Raw genomic sequence first — 13,178 nt, forward strand, 5'->3', positions numbered from 1 at the left:
GGTTGGACATTTAACCTGCTGTAGTGGTCAGTGGAGTGCTGGGAATGTTTTCCCCTGTTTTTTTCTTTGTTTTTTGGTTTTTTGGTTTTTTTTGGGGGGGGTTGGTTTTTTGTTTGTTTAGTTTTTTTGTTTTTTTTTTTTTTTTTGTTAGTGTTTTTTGGGTTTTTTTTGTTTTGTTTTTTGGTTTTTTTTGTTTTTTTTGGTTTTTTTTTTTGTGTGGTTTTTTTTTTGTGTTTTTTTGTTTTTTTTTGTTTTGTTTTTTTTTTGTTTTGTTTTTTTTTTTGTTTTGTTTTTTTTTTTTTTTTTTTTTTTTTTTTTTCCTGGCCACATTCAGGGTGATTTGCAGCAGCTCCCTGAGGCTGCACGGTGCAGCAGCTCCACTCCCTGGCTCAAGGCAGCTCCTCCTCCTGCAGCCACCCAGGATTCCTCAAACTCTGATTTCAGCCCAATCCACATTAAACACTGAGCACAGGGGTTGGGATCTTGGCTTGGCATCATTCCAACGATTTATTTTGGAAGAACAGAAGAAAGGGAAAGGGAGATTTCTAATGTAAACCCAAATTTTTATCATTTCCCACTGTCATAGTTGTGTTTTTAGGATGTTAAGCAGCATGGGTTTGGGCACAGTGTTTTGGAAATTTGTGAGTCTTTCTTATTTCAGAATATTCCCTTAAAAATATTTTTTTAAAAATCCACAAAAAAGCTCCTACATCCATTTTTATTATTTTTCCTAGAATCTGATGAAACTTCATGATAACCAGATATTTCACAATATCAACCATCTTCTGAAAATCCTTTTCCACTCATAAATACACAGGACTAACACAGAAATGCAGATTTAAACTTGAAGTTCTTCTCTGGGCTCTGCTACATCCATTCATCTTATGGGATTCAAACTTTTATCAAAATTAAATTACAACCTATTATCATTATGAATTAATTCTTTCATTCTTCTAATTTCAGGTTGGGAAGTGGATAATTTGGGGCAAACCCATGCAGGTAAGGACCAGTTGTGCTGCCTGAGTCCTCAGTACTTCAGTTATCAAAAATTGTGTGCACATGAAAATTCCAGATTATTAAAAAGTTGCCTGTGTATCAGCCATTATGGTAATGATTCATGTACTTAACTCTAGTACATGCACAAAAAAGTGAAATAAAAAATCTCTATGAATCAATGTGATTTTACCTAAAGCCACAAAATTAAACTATCTTATTTAAACCAATTAGTTACTGCTCTTTGTCATTGATGGATGGAAATGATTTTTCAGTAATTCTCTGAAAACTGATCATATTTCAATACCTGTGGGTTATAAATATAAATTCCTATAGAAATAATATTTGACTTCTATATTTTTACAGTAAACTTTGCCCCTGTTTATTGTATGTGTTTTTAATTCTAAATTTAGAGGTTCAGCCTTGATTTAAACTCTCCAGTAAGGCTGTGTTTACTTCCTGAGAAGACAGCAGCAAGTATTTATTGCTTTTGGGCTTGATCTAAACAAATAAAAATCAATTGCACTCCATTCACTGATTTCCACAGAGACCAGTTTGGGCTCTAATAGAAAACACAATCAAAACAATTTCATGCCAAATTTCCACTTTTCTAGGGGATTATGACCTGCTGGAAAGCACAGCCCAGTCTCTCCTAGGTAAGAAACACAACCATGGAGATTTTTGTCTCTCTTTTTCATTATCTTTGTTAAAAATGAAGCTCTCAGCTTTTTTTTTTTTTTCTGCTTTTTTTTCTTTTTTTTCCTGCAATTTAGGTATTATTTTCTAATCAGTTCTAATTGTTATGACATTTTCTGCTCTGTTACTTTTAGCAATATTATGAAAATTTATTCCTCCTCTATTAAGCCTTGCAATCTAAGAAGTGTGCTGCTATAAATTATATCTACCTGCTTAACAGTAATTACTAAATGGTGTTAAAGAAATTCAGCATCATGATCCAGTGCTTTTTTTTCTGTAGAAAATTAGGGATGAATGTGCAAAAGTAATTTAACAAAATCTGCTGAGTAATGCAATGCTCTTTAATGAATGCTGTGATTAAAGAGATATATTCTGCTGCATGGATGGCAAACAGATTCTCTAAAATAAGGTTAAAAAGAAGGTTATGAGATACTAAACTGCTCTAAGAATGCAAACAGCACAACTTTAATAGCAAAAAGCAAACCCAAAACTTGGAAATTTCCATCAGTTTTGGTCAAGGTGCAACTGAAACTCCAAAATTGTGATAATTTGATAAATATTGGCTTTTCCTTTGTGCTGGAGAGGAAGTGCAGCATCAACCCACCCGTAATTTTTTTTAGGAAAGCCACTTAAGTTTGGGAAGAGTAATGGTGCTTCAAAAGAGCCCCACAGGGGCTGTCCCACCTCAGGGACATTACCTTTGTAGGTAAATGTGTGTCAGGAGATTCTTCCTCTTCTGCCCCCAGCTCTTCATTCCCAGTATGGTTTTACAGCCTAAGTGTGTCAGTGAAACCTTTTAGGAGCTGGTTCTTGTATGAGATTAGCCAAAAAAAAAGTGATATTTGAGCCAATATTTAGGAATTAAATCTATGGATAGGCAGATAAACAATGCTTCCAGTAGAACTGTGGGGTTTTCTTTGCACTAAGGGAGGAAGGGGATGCTTTAGGGTTTTTTCTGGGGATGTCACATTCCCACCTGCCCTTGGCACAGGGGACATCAGCAGGAATTGCACTGAAGATGGCTGGTCTGAACCTTTCCCTCATTATTATGATGCCTGTGGCTTCGATGAGAACGAAACAGAGTCGGATAACCAGGTGGGAATTAATCTCATAATTAAAAACAAATGAAGGGGGGAGGGGGGAAGCAGCAGACTGCTTTCTGCCCAGCCTCTGGTCATGTTCTGATTTGATGGTGATTAGAACAAACAATTAGATGTACATGGGTATAAAACTGTGAGAAGTGAGATCTGAATCTTTGCTGGCCTGTATTGAATATTTACAGAAGATGAGCTGTTAGTGTTGATGTAGCTTGGAACTTCTAGAATCACAGGCTAACCCCCAATTCCAACTCTGTTGATAAAGAATCTCTTAGCCAAATCTTTTTTCTACACTTTTCTACATTTTTTAATATTTATTAAAAAAAATACAGACAGCCTTTTTTAGCTCACTGATAATCAACCTCACGGTGTGCAGACCCAGCCATAGAGCAGAGCTTGATGTGCAGCGAGATCTCAGAGGAAATGAGCAGAAACCAGGCTGTCCAAGACACAAATCCTGCCCCGGGCTCCCCCTGCAGCTGTCAGGCTGACCATGACCCCTTTAACCTGTGGATTTTCCCCCCAAGGATTACTACTACCTGTCGGTGAAGGCTCTGTACACGGTGGGATACAGCACGTCCCTGGTGTCCCTCACCACTGCCATGGTCATCCTGTGCCGCTTCAGGTGAGTGGGGACACAGCCCCTGGAGGAGGGAGGCTGGAGCTCAGCTGCCCCAAAGCACAGTTAAATGTCACAGCACAAGCTGGCTTGTAGCTGGGCAATTAATTTGGCCTTGAATAAGAGATTCAGTTCTGTGAGGTTACAACCTCTGGTGCTCTTGGCACCAACTTTGTTGGGTTATTTAAATGAGCAAAGCAGCCAATAGTTGCTGAAAGGTTATTTATTACAAAGCACTTCAGTCTCAAAAGGCACAGCCACAGATGTCACAGTCCATGCTGAGTTTTGGTATAAAGTCCCAAACAGGAGCAGAACTGCTCTTGTCAAGGTCCCAGGAAGCTGATGTTGCTGTGGCAGCTCCTGTCTTCTTCTTCTTGGGAGTTGATGATGATGGGGAGAGCAAAGCAGTAGAAAAGAAATGGCAAAAGCTGTAGCAGAAGCACCTGCTCTCCTCAATTCACGCTCTTGTATAGAATCTTCCCAACAAGCCAAGACACAAACCTATTACAATTCTAGTTTTTTAGCACACCAGGTTACATATAGACTACACATAGAGCCTATCTTGTTCTATCTGAAAAATGTCAGCAATATTCTTACTAGAGCTCTATTATGACTGAACACTGTCTAAAACTACAGTCCTGGAACCTCTACTGAAAACATCAGTGTGTTTTTCAACCTTCACTAGAACTTCTACTCTGGCATTTGAACCTTTCACTTACTAAAAGCTATAGAGCTCATACTAAACTTACTGACTCACTAACTTATCTTAAACTTACACATCCACCTTTTGTGTGAGTGGCTTAATATACTTCAATCCATCCACAGGCTTTAATTCAATCCCTGCACTCTGATTTCTCCCTGAAGAATTCAGAAAGACCCCTGACTCCCTGACTCCAGCATGGTTCAAGTAGCCTGGTTTGATAAACAGGCCCCTAGGTGAACAATAATAGGATGGATTCAAACCCAAACAGGGATTTCAGTCAGTGAGTTCCATCCTAAGCTGCAGAGAGCTGAGCCATCCAAACTCCCAAACAGCTATATGTGTTTGCCTGGGAACTCCAGACTCTCTGTTAAGGAGAGTTCACAAGAATAAAACACTTTTGTCACATGGACCATAGAGTGCTGTGCCATTTGTCTCTACCTGGCACCAGCCAACATTACAGTTAAAGTTTTATCTCACCAGAGGTAGAATAAGAAGGGGAAATCCTTTAGCTGAGTTTCTCCCCCAGTTTGGACACACACCAGAATCACATTTCAGCAGAGGGTAAATGCAGCAGAAGCTGTGGGTCTGGTTTATGAAACTTCACGAGCTGCACTGGGCTCATTCTGTTTATTTTATGCTCCTCTGCACCTTTTTACAAGAAAAACCCCAAATCCTCCTCAGGTTTAGAGTCAGTATTAACAGTCTTGGCTTAGATGTTGCTGTTTCTAGCACCAAAGTGCTCTGGTCAAGTGTGTTCAGGCCCAGTGAGACATTTCCACTAAATAAAACTATTTTCTTCTTTATTTCTTTGTTTCTCCCCTCCCTTCCTCTTTGCTCTCCAGGAAGCTTCACTGCACTCGGAATTTCATCCACATGAACCTCTTTGTTTCGTTCATCCTGCGTGCAATATCTGTGTTCATCAAGGATGGGGTTCTTTATGCTGAGCAGGATGGAAACCACTGTTTTATCTCCACGGTGAGTCAAGCTGAAACCAAATCCTTTCGTTTTTTTTCAGCACAAGATAAAAAAGAGCAGTGGGGCAGGCAGCAGTCTGTGGAGTATCATGAGCTGAGGAGTTATTAGGGGAAAGGGTAGTTGGTGTTTAACTTCTCTTCCAGTTCACAGCCAGGCTAGATTTTCCTCTCTTGATGTCACCAGTGTCCTTCTAAAACACCTGCAGGTTTTATTTTCTGAGTCTGCCCTGATTGTTCCTCCCCTTCCAGATCTGCTCAGTGGTAGATGGGATGAAAGCAGACATGAGCAATTTCCTTCACCTGAAGGTCTGGTTTTCCTCCACAGCCTCATTTGTTCAGGATGTCAGGCAGAGTCACATGTAAACAGGGTGACCATTCACACACAGAGAATGCACCTGATGCTCACATTCTCAAAAAATCATCAGCATTTCTCACATCTTTGTCTCTTAAATGTATAGTTTCATGCAGAGCACCCTTTCACTGATGCATTTAGCATTTATCATGTGAAAATCCCAGTTCCTTCCACATTTAAGGCTAGTATTTGATATGATAAATCAGCTCACTGGGTGTAATTATGATAGAATTACAAACTGAGCTCTCCTTTATCCATCATAGTTATGAGCTAAACTCCCTGTGAGTCACTTCCACAAGGCAAGTGCAGCTGTGCAGTTTCTTAGTCAGCCTTTTCTTTGTCATTGAAACTAGTTTTTGCTCTCAGTTCTTCTCCACCAGGAAGCTGAAGCCATGTTAGGTCTGTAGTTTGTTCCTGCCACTCCTCCAAGGGTGGCATCTGCCTCTTTGTTTGGAAACACTTAAAGCATAAAACACATTAAAATCAACCATTTTATGACCAGATCTGGGCAGAGCTTCCATGAGGAAACTTGAGATGTGATGGTTTAAACACCTTGGTGGTAGATTTGGCCCAGAGGATGAAGCCAAAGTGGGAAATAGTCAGTGCCTCCAGCAGGAGCCTCCATTTATACAAATCCTACACAGATTTTACACAGATTCTGCTCAGATTTTTGGAAAATCCTACTTTTGTAGGACTAATGGCATTTCTCTGGGCAGCACTGGAAAGACCAGTGTGCCCTACTCTCACAGGGTAGAGCTTGGTTGCCACCCTAAAAACCCTTCTAAAACTGAATCCAACCATTCCCAAACACCACCAAATTCACCACTAGACCACATCCCCAAGTGCCACATTCACAGCCCTTTAAACACCTCTGTGCAGGTGACTCCACTGACCTGAGCTGTAGAGAGCAATAATGTCCTCCCTGAGCCCCCTTTTCTCAAGCCTAAACAAACTCAGTTCCTTTCAAAAATATTTTTATATTTTAATTTTATTTCTAGTTTTCTTTTTTCTTTAGTTTGCTCCTTCCCCCTCCTGCCCATGAATGAAAGCTTCCATTTTTTATTTTTTTTTACAGCTGATCACTCAGCCTCCTTTTTCCTCACACTTTCTTCCAGTTTTTGTCTTTGAGTGACAGCACTGCTGATGGAAGGCAAGGAAATGCAATTTCCAGCTGCACACAGGAGGGTTCATCCTTTCAGATCTCACTTTCCACAGACATCCTGCCATTTCACATCCTTCTCTGGGTTTCTCAGTACACAACTGGATCCTTTCCTTCCCTGCATTTAATCCTGGAAGGGGGCTTAAATCCAGCAATTGCTGCTCCCTGGGGCTGTGAGCCCTCAGCAATACAGAACATGCTCAGGCTGCTCTGAAATGCTCCCTGACCACTTCCCACTGGTAAAATTGGCTTCTTCCCCTTCCAGGCTTTGCTGTCTAAGTGACACCTGACATTCTTCACATTTTTAAAAGCTTCACCATTAAAAGTGTGTAATACCAGCTCCAGCTCTTTCCCCTGAGAGATTTGGAGAGGTTGGAAGGATTTTTCCTGTTAGGCCAAGGCAATGCAGAAATAACCTTGTTCTTCTCCATCCTCTGCAGGTGGAATGCAAGGCAGTGATGGTGTTTTTTCACTACTGTGTCATGTCCAACTACTTCTGGCTGTTCATCGAGGGCTTGTACCTCTTCACCTTGCTGGTGGAAACCTTCTTCCCAGAGAGGAGATATTTCTACTGGTACACAATCATTGGCTGGGGTATGTGGCTCTTCTTGTGTCCAACGTGTCTTGGTGTGCAGGGTGACTCCACCAGCCATGCATGGTGTTTCCACATCAGGTTTCAAATTATAATTTCAGTTTTTGTATAGAAGCACCACTGCAGCCCGAGCTGTGCTGGGAATTTTTGTGTGAGCAGAGTTGCACTGAAATCTGGAGGACACCACATCTCTGTCAGGGGTAATCTAAAACAGAAAATTGCCTCTTACAATATATGATCTTAACATCATCTTCTTCTGCTTAATCAAATCTTCAAGGCTAAGTCCAGTCCATTTTCTAAGGCTTAATTCATGCCTTTCTTCCAGATAATGACTAAATTGAAAAAGTATCTAAAGGGTTTTCACATCTGCTTATCCTACCTGGATGGGAAATAAAAACTTGACCTGGGAAGGAACAAGATTTATCTCAGAAAAGCCAGTTAAATGATGATCACCATGGTAATTATTTTTCATGCTGGCCTTCTGGATATAAATTAATTCCTGTGATGTGTTAATGCAAGCAATTCTTTGCAGAAGTCAGATGGAGAATGAAGAAGAATATATTCATTTAAAATGTTCCCTGAGAAGGTTAAACTCAATTTTTATACTTATAGACACTTCTGAAACAGGAATAATCCTGTATATTCTTGTGTAAGGTCTATACACAAACCCCATGCCTTTGAAAAAACATCCTTATGTTATGGTCAAGAAATCAACAGATGGTCTTGTTTTTTCCCTCCTGAAGCAGCTGTACACAACCCAAAATTTTCATCTCCTGGCAAAGACTCTCTACAGGAGGGAGAAAAAATGTTTCTAGAAGGTATAGAGGTAGAGAAGGTATAGAGAGAAAGAAGTGACAAATTATCATAAATAATCTGTGCCATTAGAAGTCTGTTGGAAATAGATGGTTACTGGAAAAGGCTTTTGGGAAAGAAATTGTTGGAAAGGGTGTTCAGGGTTCCTTTTGCACCATCCAGAGCTGTATCATCACATTGTAGCTGAGATAAAAGTGTGTTCCCAAGGAGAAACTGGGGGCTATGTACATGAAAATCTGACAATTAGAAAACTATGCAAAATTGCAAATTGTAAAATCTCTGTAATCTGAACATAAAGCAGAGGTTGTGTTCCTTTAATTAAGTTTGCACAATTTTCATATCTGTAGATTTATCTGAATGTGGGAACACTGAAAACCAGCCTATATTAACTGACTTCAATATTTTTCAATCAGTCCTTGTAATGATCTATCCAGATCAATTCATTCTGTAATGCTGTCTCGAAATATTTAGTTTTTAGTTGAGTGCCATAAATAATAACTGTTCAATTTATAGACTTCAGAGAATTCCAGAATGGTTTGGGTTTGAAGGGACATTAGGGACACTTCCCACTATCCCAGGCTGCTCCAAGCCCCTTCCAGCCTGGCCCTGGACACTGCCAGGGATCCAGGGGCAGCCACAGCTGCTCTGGGAATTCTATTCCAGCCCCCCACCATCCTCACAGGGAAGAATTCCTTCCCAATATCCATCCATCCCTGCCCTCTGGCAGTGAAGCCATTCCCTGTGTCCTGTCCCTCCATCCCTTGTCCCCAGTCCCTCTCCAGCTCTCCTGGAGCCCCTCCAGGCCCTGCAAGGGGCTCTGAGCTCTCCCTGGATCCTTCCCCTCTCCAGATGAACATTCCCAGCTCTTCCAGCTTTTCTGCACAGTAAAGGGACTCCAGCCCTTGGAGCATCTCTGTGCCTTCCTATGGATTCATTTCAGCAAGTCCAGACTCTCAAATCACATCAGATCCAAAACAGCATCAATAAAATCCATCAGAACTCTCCAGGTTTGGATGGTTTTGGTTTACTTTTTTTTTTTTTTTTTAATCACAATTATTTTCTCATCTCCTTTCAGCTCCCCTGACCTGGTGGGGACAATTGGCAATTTGCAAAGCCCACAGAGGCTCTGGATTATTCAATCCCTGGAGGGCTCAGGGCTGGTGGGAGGGAGCTGCTCTGAAGCAGCAAGAACCAAGAGCTCAGCACTTTGCAGCACCTGGATGCTGATGGTCTGTTTGTTCAAATGTGCTGAGACTTCATCCTAAGGGATTAATGGGAGCTGGTGATCCAGGCAGCTTTTCCCTCCCCAATCTGTGCTGCTGAATTCTCTGGATGGAGAGCTGCCTTCCTGAGCTCTCTGCTCCTAACAAAGCCAGCAAGAATGAATCTCAGCCTTCAGGGCTTCTGTTTTCTGAGGTTCCTCAGAAGCTGGGAAGGAGGCAATGGAGAGATATAAATCTTCTGATGTAAAGAAAAGCAGTGTGAGTGTGTGTATATTCGTGCAGCAGATGGTTCAGAACTCCAGGCTGATCTGAAACGTGGGGTTTTTAAATGACACATTTAGTTTTAGTTCTGCCTTCCTGCACATTTTATAGATTGGGAACGCTATCCATAGCATCAAAATTTATACAGAGGAAATTAAATAAAACATGAGACCCATGGTTTATAGAATCATAGAATGGTTTGGATTGGAAAGACTTTAAAACTCACTCCCACCCCCTTTTCCTGGACACTTTCCACCATCCTATGTTGCTCCAGTGCTCCAAGCCTCATCCAACCCAGCCTTGGACACTTTAAAGGATGGGACACCCACAGCTTCTCTGGGCAAATATTTGATAATGCAAAGTTAATTTGATAAAATTAAAATTAAAGTTTGATTTTTAAAAATTAATTTGAACTCCTTTAAGGGCAAAAAGCTTTTTTTTTTTTTTTTTTTTTTTTTTCTTTCTCAGCGTTTTCTAGGTATTCACCTGGGAGAAAAGCAGACTTCAACTGAAATTAAAAATGCATGATTTTTTCTCCCCTAAGCCTGACATTTAATTTTTTTATATCATTTTCCTTTCATATTCTTCTGTGTGTGTTTGTTTGAAGGAGGAGGGCTCCATCAGTCACCCAGGTGTAACAGGGATATTTTTATTTCTGATGGAGGGAATATGATTAGACAGAGACTTGTCTAAGTGGGTTCAAATGACTGACTAATTAATGTGACATCAACATAGCCTTGCAAACTGTATTAAATATAATTGTTCCTGTCAACTCATCACAGTCTTGTTCACTGCTGGGAGCTGGGGTTATCAAGGTCCTTGTTTTGTTTGCTTTTTAGCACTTTATTTTTCCAGTGGTGCCTGAACAGATGTCAGCAGTTTCTTAGTCAAAGATTTTATTTACCATACATGGGAGATCCAACTGACCCAGGGTTGTCTTGCATAAATGCATTATTTTATAAAAATATTTCCACTGGAAACAAAAAAATCATACTTCTAGTATTTTCAGAAAGGAAAATAAATCCAGGTTTCTCAGTAGGTTCTTATTGTTTTAATTAAATTTGCATTTTACATGCATTTTTTGAAAGTGAAGAAATGTCTGAAATAGGAATTGAATCCTTACTCTAATATTCTCTTTTTGGAGTCTGTTGCTTTATTTTGGTATTTTTTTAATGAAAAAAACTAAACATTCCTATGAGCAGAGGAAACTGCTCATCTATGGATTTGTTTTGGTTGAATAAGTAAAGAAAAACTGGTTATTTAAACAGCAACAGAGAAAAATGCAACATGTGTAAATCATTTACAACAAAACCACAGGAGAAAGAAACAAAAAATCCAAAACTGCCATTCCAGCTCCACATCTGGCACTGCAACTCTTGCAGGATTCCAGTAGCTCTAGACACGGATGTGGTTGTTTCTGTCCTGCCCAGATTTGTTTTATTCTTCATGCAACCAGATGCAGTAAAACCCTGAGCAGTAATGACCTGGCACAGCATCACTCCTTCCTGTTCCCAGTTCTGCTGCTCCAGTCCCACCCCTGATGGAGAGGGATGTTTCTGGAGCTCTGAATTGACTCAATAAAGTGAATTATCCCATGCACAAGTGCTGTTAGGAAACAAAACCCCAGTGGAGAGGTTGCATCAATGCTCCTTGCTGAATTCCAAGTGTGTCTGGACTGTTCATGTGTCACTCTCTTGTCCCCTGCAGGTACCCCAACAATTTGTGTCACAGTCTGGGCAGTGCTGAGGCTTCACTTCGATGACACTGGGTAGGTGCTGCTGTGTGGGGAATGATCCCAGGTGCATCCATGGCCACAGGAATGTGGTGGTTGGAGAGCACAGAATCACAGAGTGAGAGAATCACTCAGGTTGGGAAAGATTGTGAGGCTCTTTGGACCTCCAGTGCTCTATGGCACAAACTCCAGAGCTCTGTAGGCTCCTACTTTGAGCTCTTGGCTCCTACTTAGTCAGGTAATCTTATAAATAAGCAAAGCAGCTAATAGTTAAAAATGTTATTTATTACAAAGCACATCTTATTACAAAGCACATCAGTCTCAAAGGCAATGACAAAAAGCAATGGCAAAGCAATGGCAATAAGTGAATTGCTAGAAGCCAGAATGACTAAAAGCACCAACTCTCCCCAATACAAACTCTTACATAGGATTTTTCCACCTAGCTAAGATGCAAACTCAGACCACCACTCCTTAACCTATTAGAATTCTAGTTTCTTAGCACACCAGGGTACATATAGAACTATGCATACAATCTATCTTGTTCTATCTGAAAAATGTGAGCAATATTCTTCCTATAGCTTTAGTATGTCTAAGCACTGTCTAAAACCATGTTCCTGGACCCTCCACTGAAGATATCAGTGTGTTTCAACCTTCACTAGAACACACTCTGCTCCTCTGGCATTTGAAACCTTTCACTTACTGAAATCATTAGAACTCACCCTAAAATTACTGACTTACTTCTACTTAAATGTCTACTTTATGTATGAGTGGCTTAATTCCATCCAAAGGCTTTAATTCAATCCCTGCACTCTGATTTCTCCCTGAAGAATTCAGAGACACCCCTGACTCATTGACTCCAACAAAAGACCTCCAAGGTCACAGAGTCCAACTGTGCCTGATCCCCACCTTGTCCCCAGCCCAGAGCTTTCAGTGCCACCTCCAGGAATTCCTTGGGAACCTCCAGGGATGTGGAGTCCAAACCTTCCTGGGCAGCCCCATCCAAAGTTCACAAAACCTTTTAGTGAAAAAATTCTTCCTGATGCCCATCCTGAACCTCCTATGGCATATTGAGGCAATTTCCTCCTGCTCCATTTTCTCCTTTCATTTCTGACATCCATTTGTGCACAAACATAATTTAGGTCCAGAGTTCAAGTAATTTTCTGTTCATAGAGTCACAGTTTGGTGTCTGTTCCACCACTGCTCTGGGGAATTCCTAAAAGAGGATTCAGGCTTGTAAACCTGCAGCTGACCCCATTCCCTGCTCCATTAAATTACTGGAGTCCAGGATATGGTTTGTCTCATCCTACAAGAGCTGTGAGTGGAATCCCATGAAATCCTCTGCTTCTTTCCCTCTGATTGTGGAGGAAGATGTAGAAATTATTTGAGATAAATCTAGTACAATGGAGGAAATCTCACAAGGCATTGCTGAGCTTTGATTTAACAGGGTAATTAGTTTAGCTTCCCACTGAGGAGGGTTTGCCATGAATTTTGGAGGGGAGATGAAGAGGGATGAGACAGAAATCCACATTCTGTCTTCTGTGTGGAAAAAATAAATTATTTCATAACGAATTCCAAAGGGTAGGTCCTTCCCAAATTGTGTTGTTTGATAGAGAAAAAAACCTGCAAATATTCTGTTCTAAAGGACCAAAAGGAAAAGTGCTCTGAGAGCTGGACCTGCATGTTTTGGTGGTCAGGGTCTGTCTGAGGGAGCAGCAGGTGTGGCAGGTAGGAATGGAGGTGGAGTTACACCTGAAAAGACAAACTTGGCAGGGCCTTTTCATGAGAGCTATGTTTGAACCTGGTGAAATGCTGGAAAAGATGAGGCAGACTGAGTAAAATTTCAAAAATCAGTCAGTGGTTCTGTGAAAACACAGAACTGAGGGAAAGGCACTTTGTACCCAAATCCCATTTCCAATTCACTGAGGGTTATGCTTTAATTTTGCCCAATACTGGATATACCTGGA

General features: G+C 40.8%; 1 protein-coding gene across 9 annotated transcripts in view; it reads left to right on the forward strand.

Moving 5' to 3' along the window:
* The window catches only part of ADCYAP1R1 (ADCYAP receptor type I), a 135,224-nt gene that overhangs the window by 94,740 nt on the left and 27,306 nt on the right, over window positions 1-13,178 (forward strand). For all 9 annotated transcript variants that reach the window (XM_056485588.1, XM_056485590.1, XM_056485592.1 and 6 more), the window contains 7 exons: window positions 964-999; window positions 1,608-1,649; window positions 2,681-2,784; window positions 3,314-3,411; window positions 4,951-5,083; window positions 7,034-7,187; window positions 11,190-11,250. In XM_056485588.1, the coding sequence (XP_056341563.1) occupies window positions 964-999; window positions 1,608-1,649; window positions 2,681-2,784; window positions 3,314-3,411; window positions 4,951-5,083; window positions 7,034-7,187; window positions 11,190-11,250 (628 nt within the window). The remainder of the gene's footprint in view (window positions 1-963; window positions 1,000-1,607; window positions 1,650-2,680; window positions 2,785-3,313; window positions 3,412-4,950; window positions 5,084-7,033; window positions 7,188-11,189; window positions 11,251-13,178) is intronic.

This window comes from Oenanthe melanoleuca, chromosome 2, assembly GCF_029582105.1.
Source record: "Oenanthe melanoleuca isolate GR-GAL-2019-014 chromosome 2, OMel1.0, whole genome shotgun sequence".
In the NCBI taxonomy this organism is placed as follows: domain Eukaryota; kingdom Metazoa; phylum Chordata; class Aves; order Passeriformes; family Muscicapidae; genus Oenanthe; species Oenanthe melanoleuca.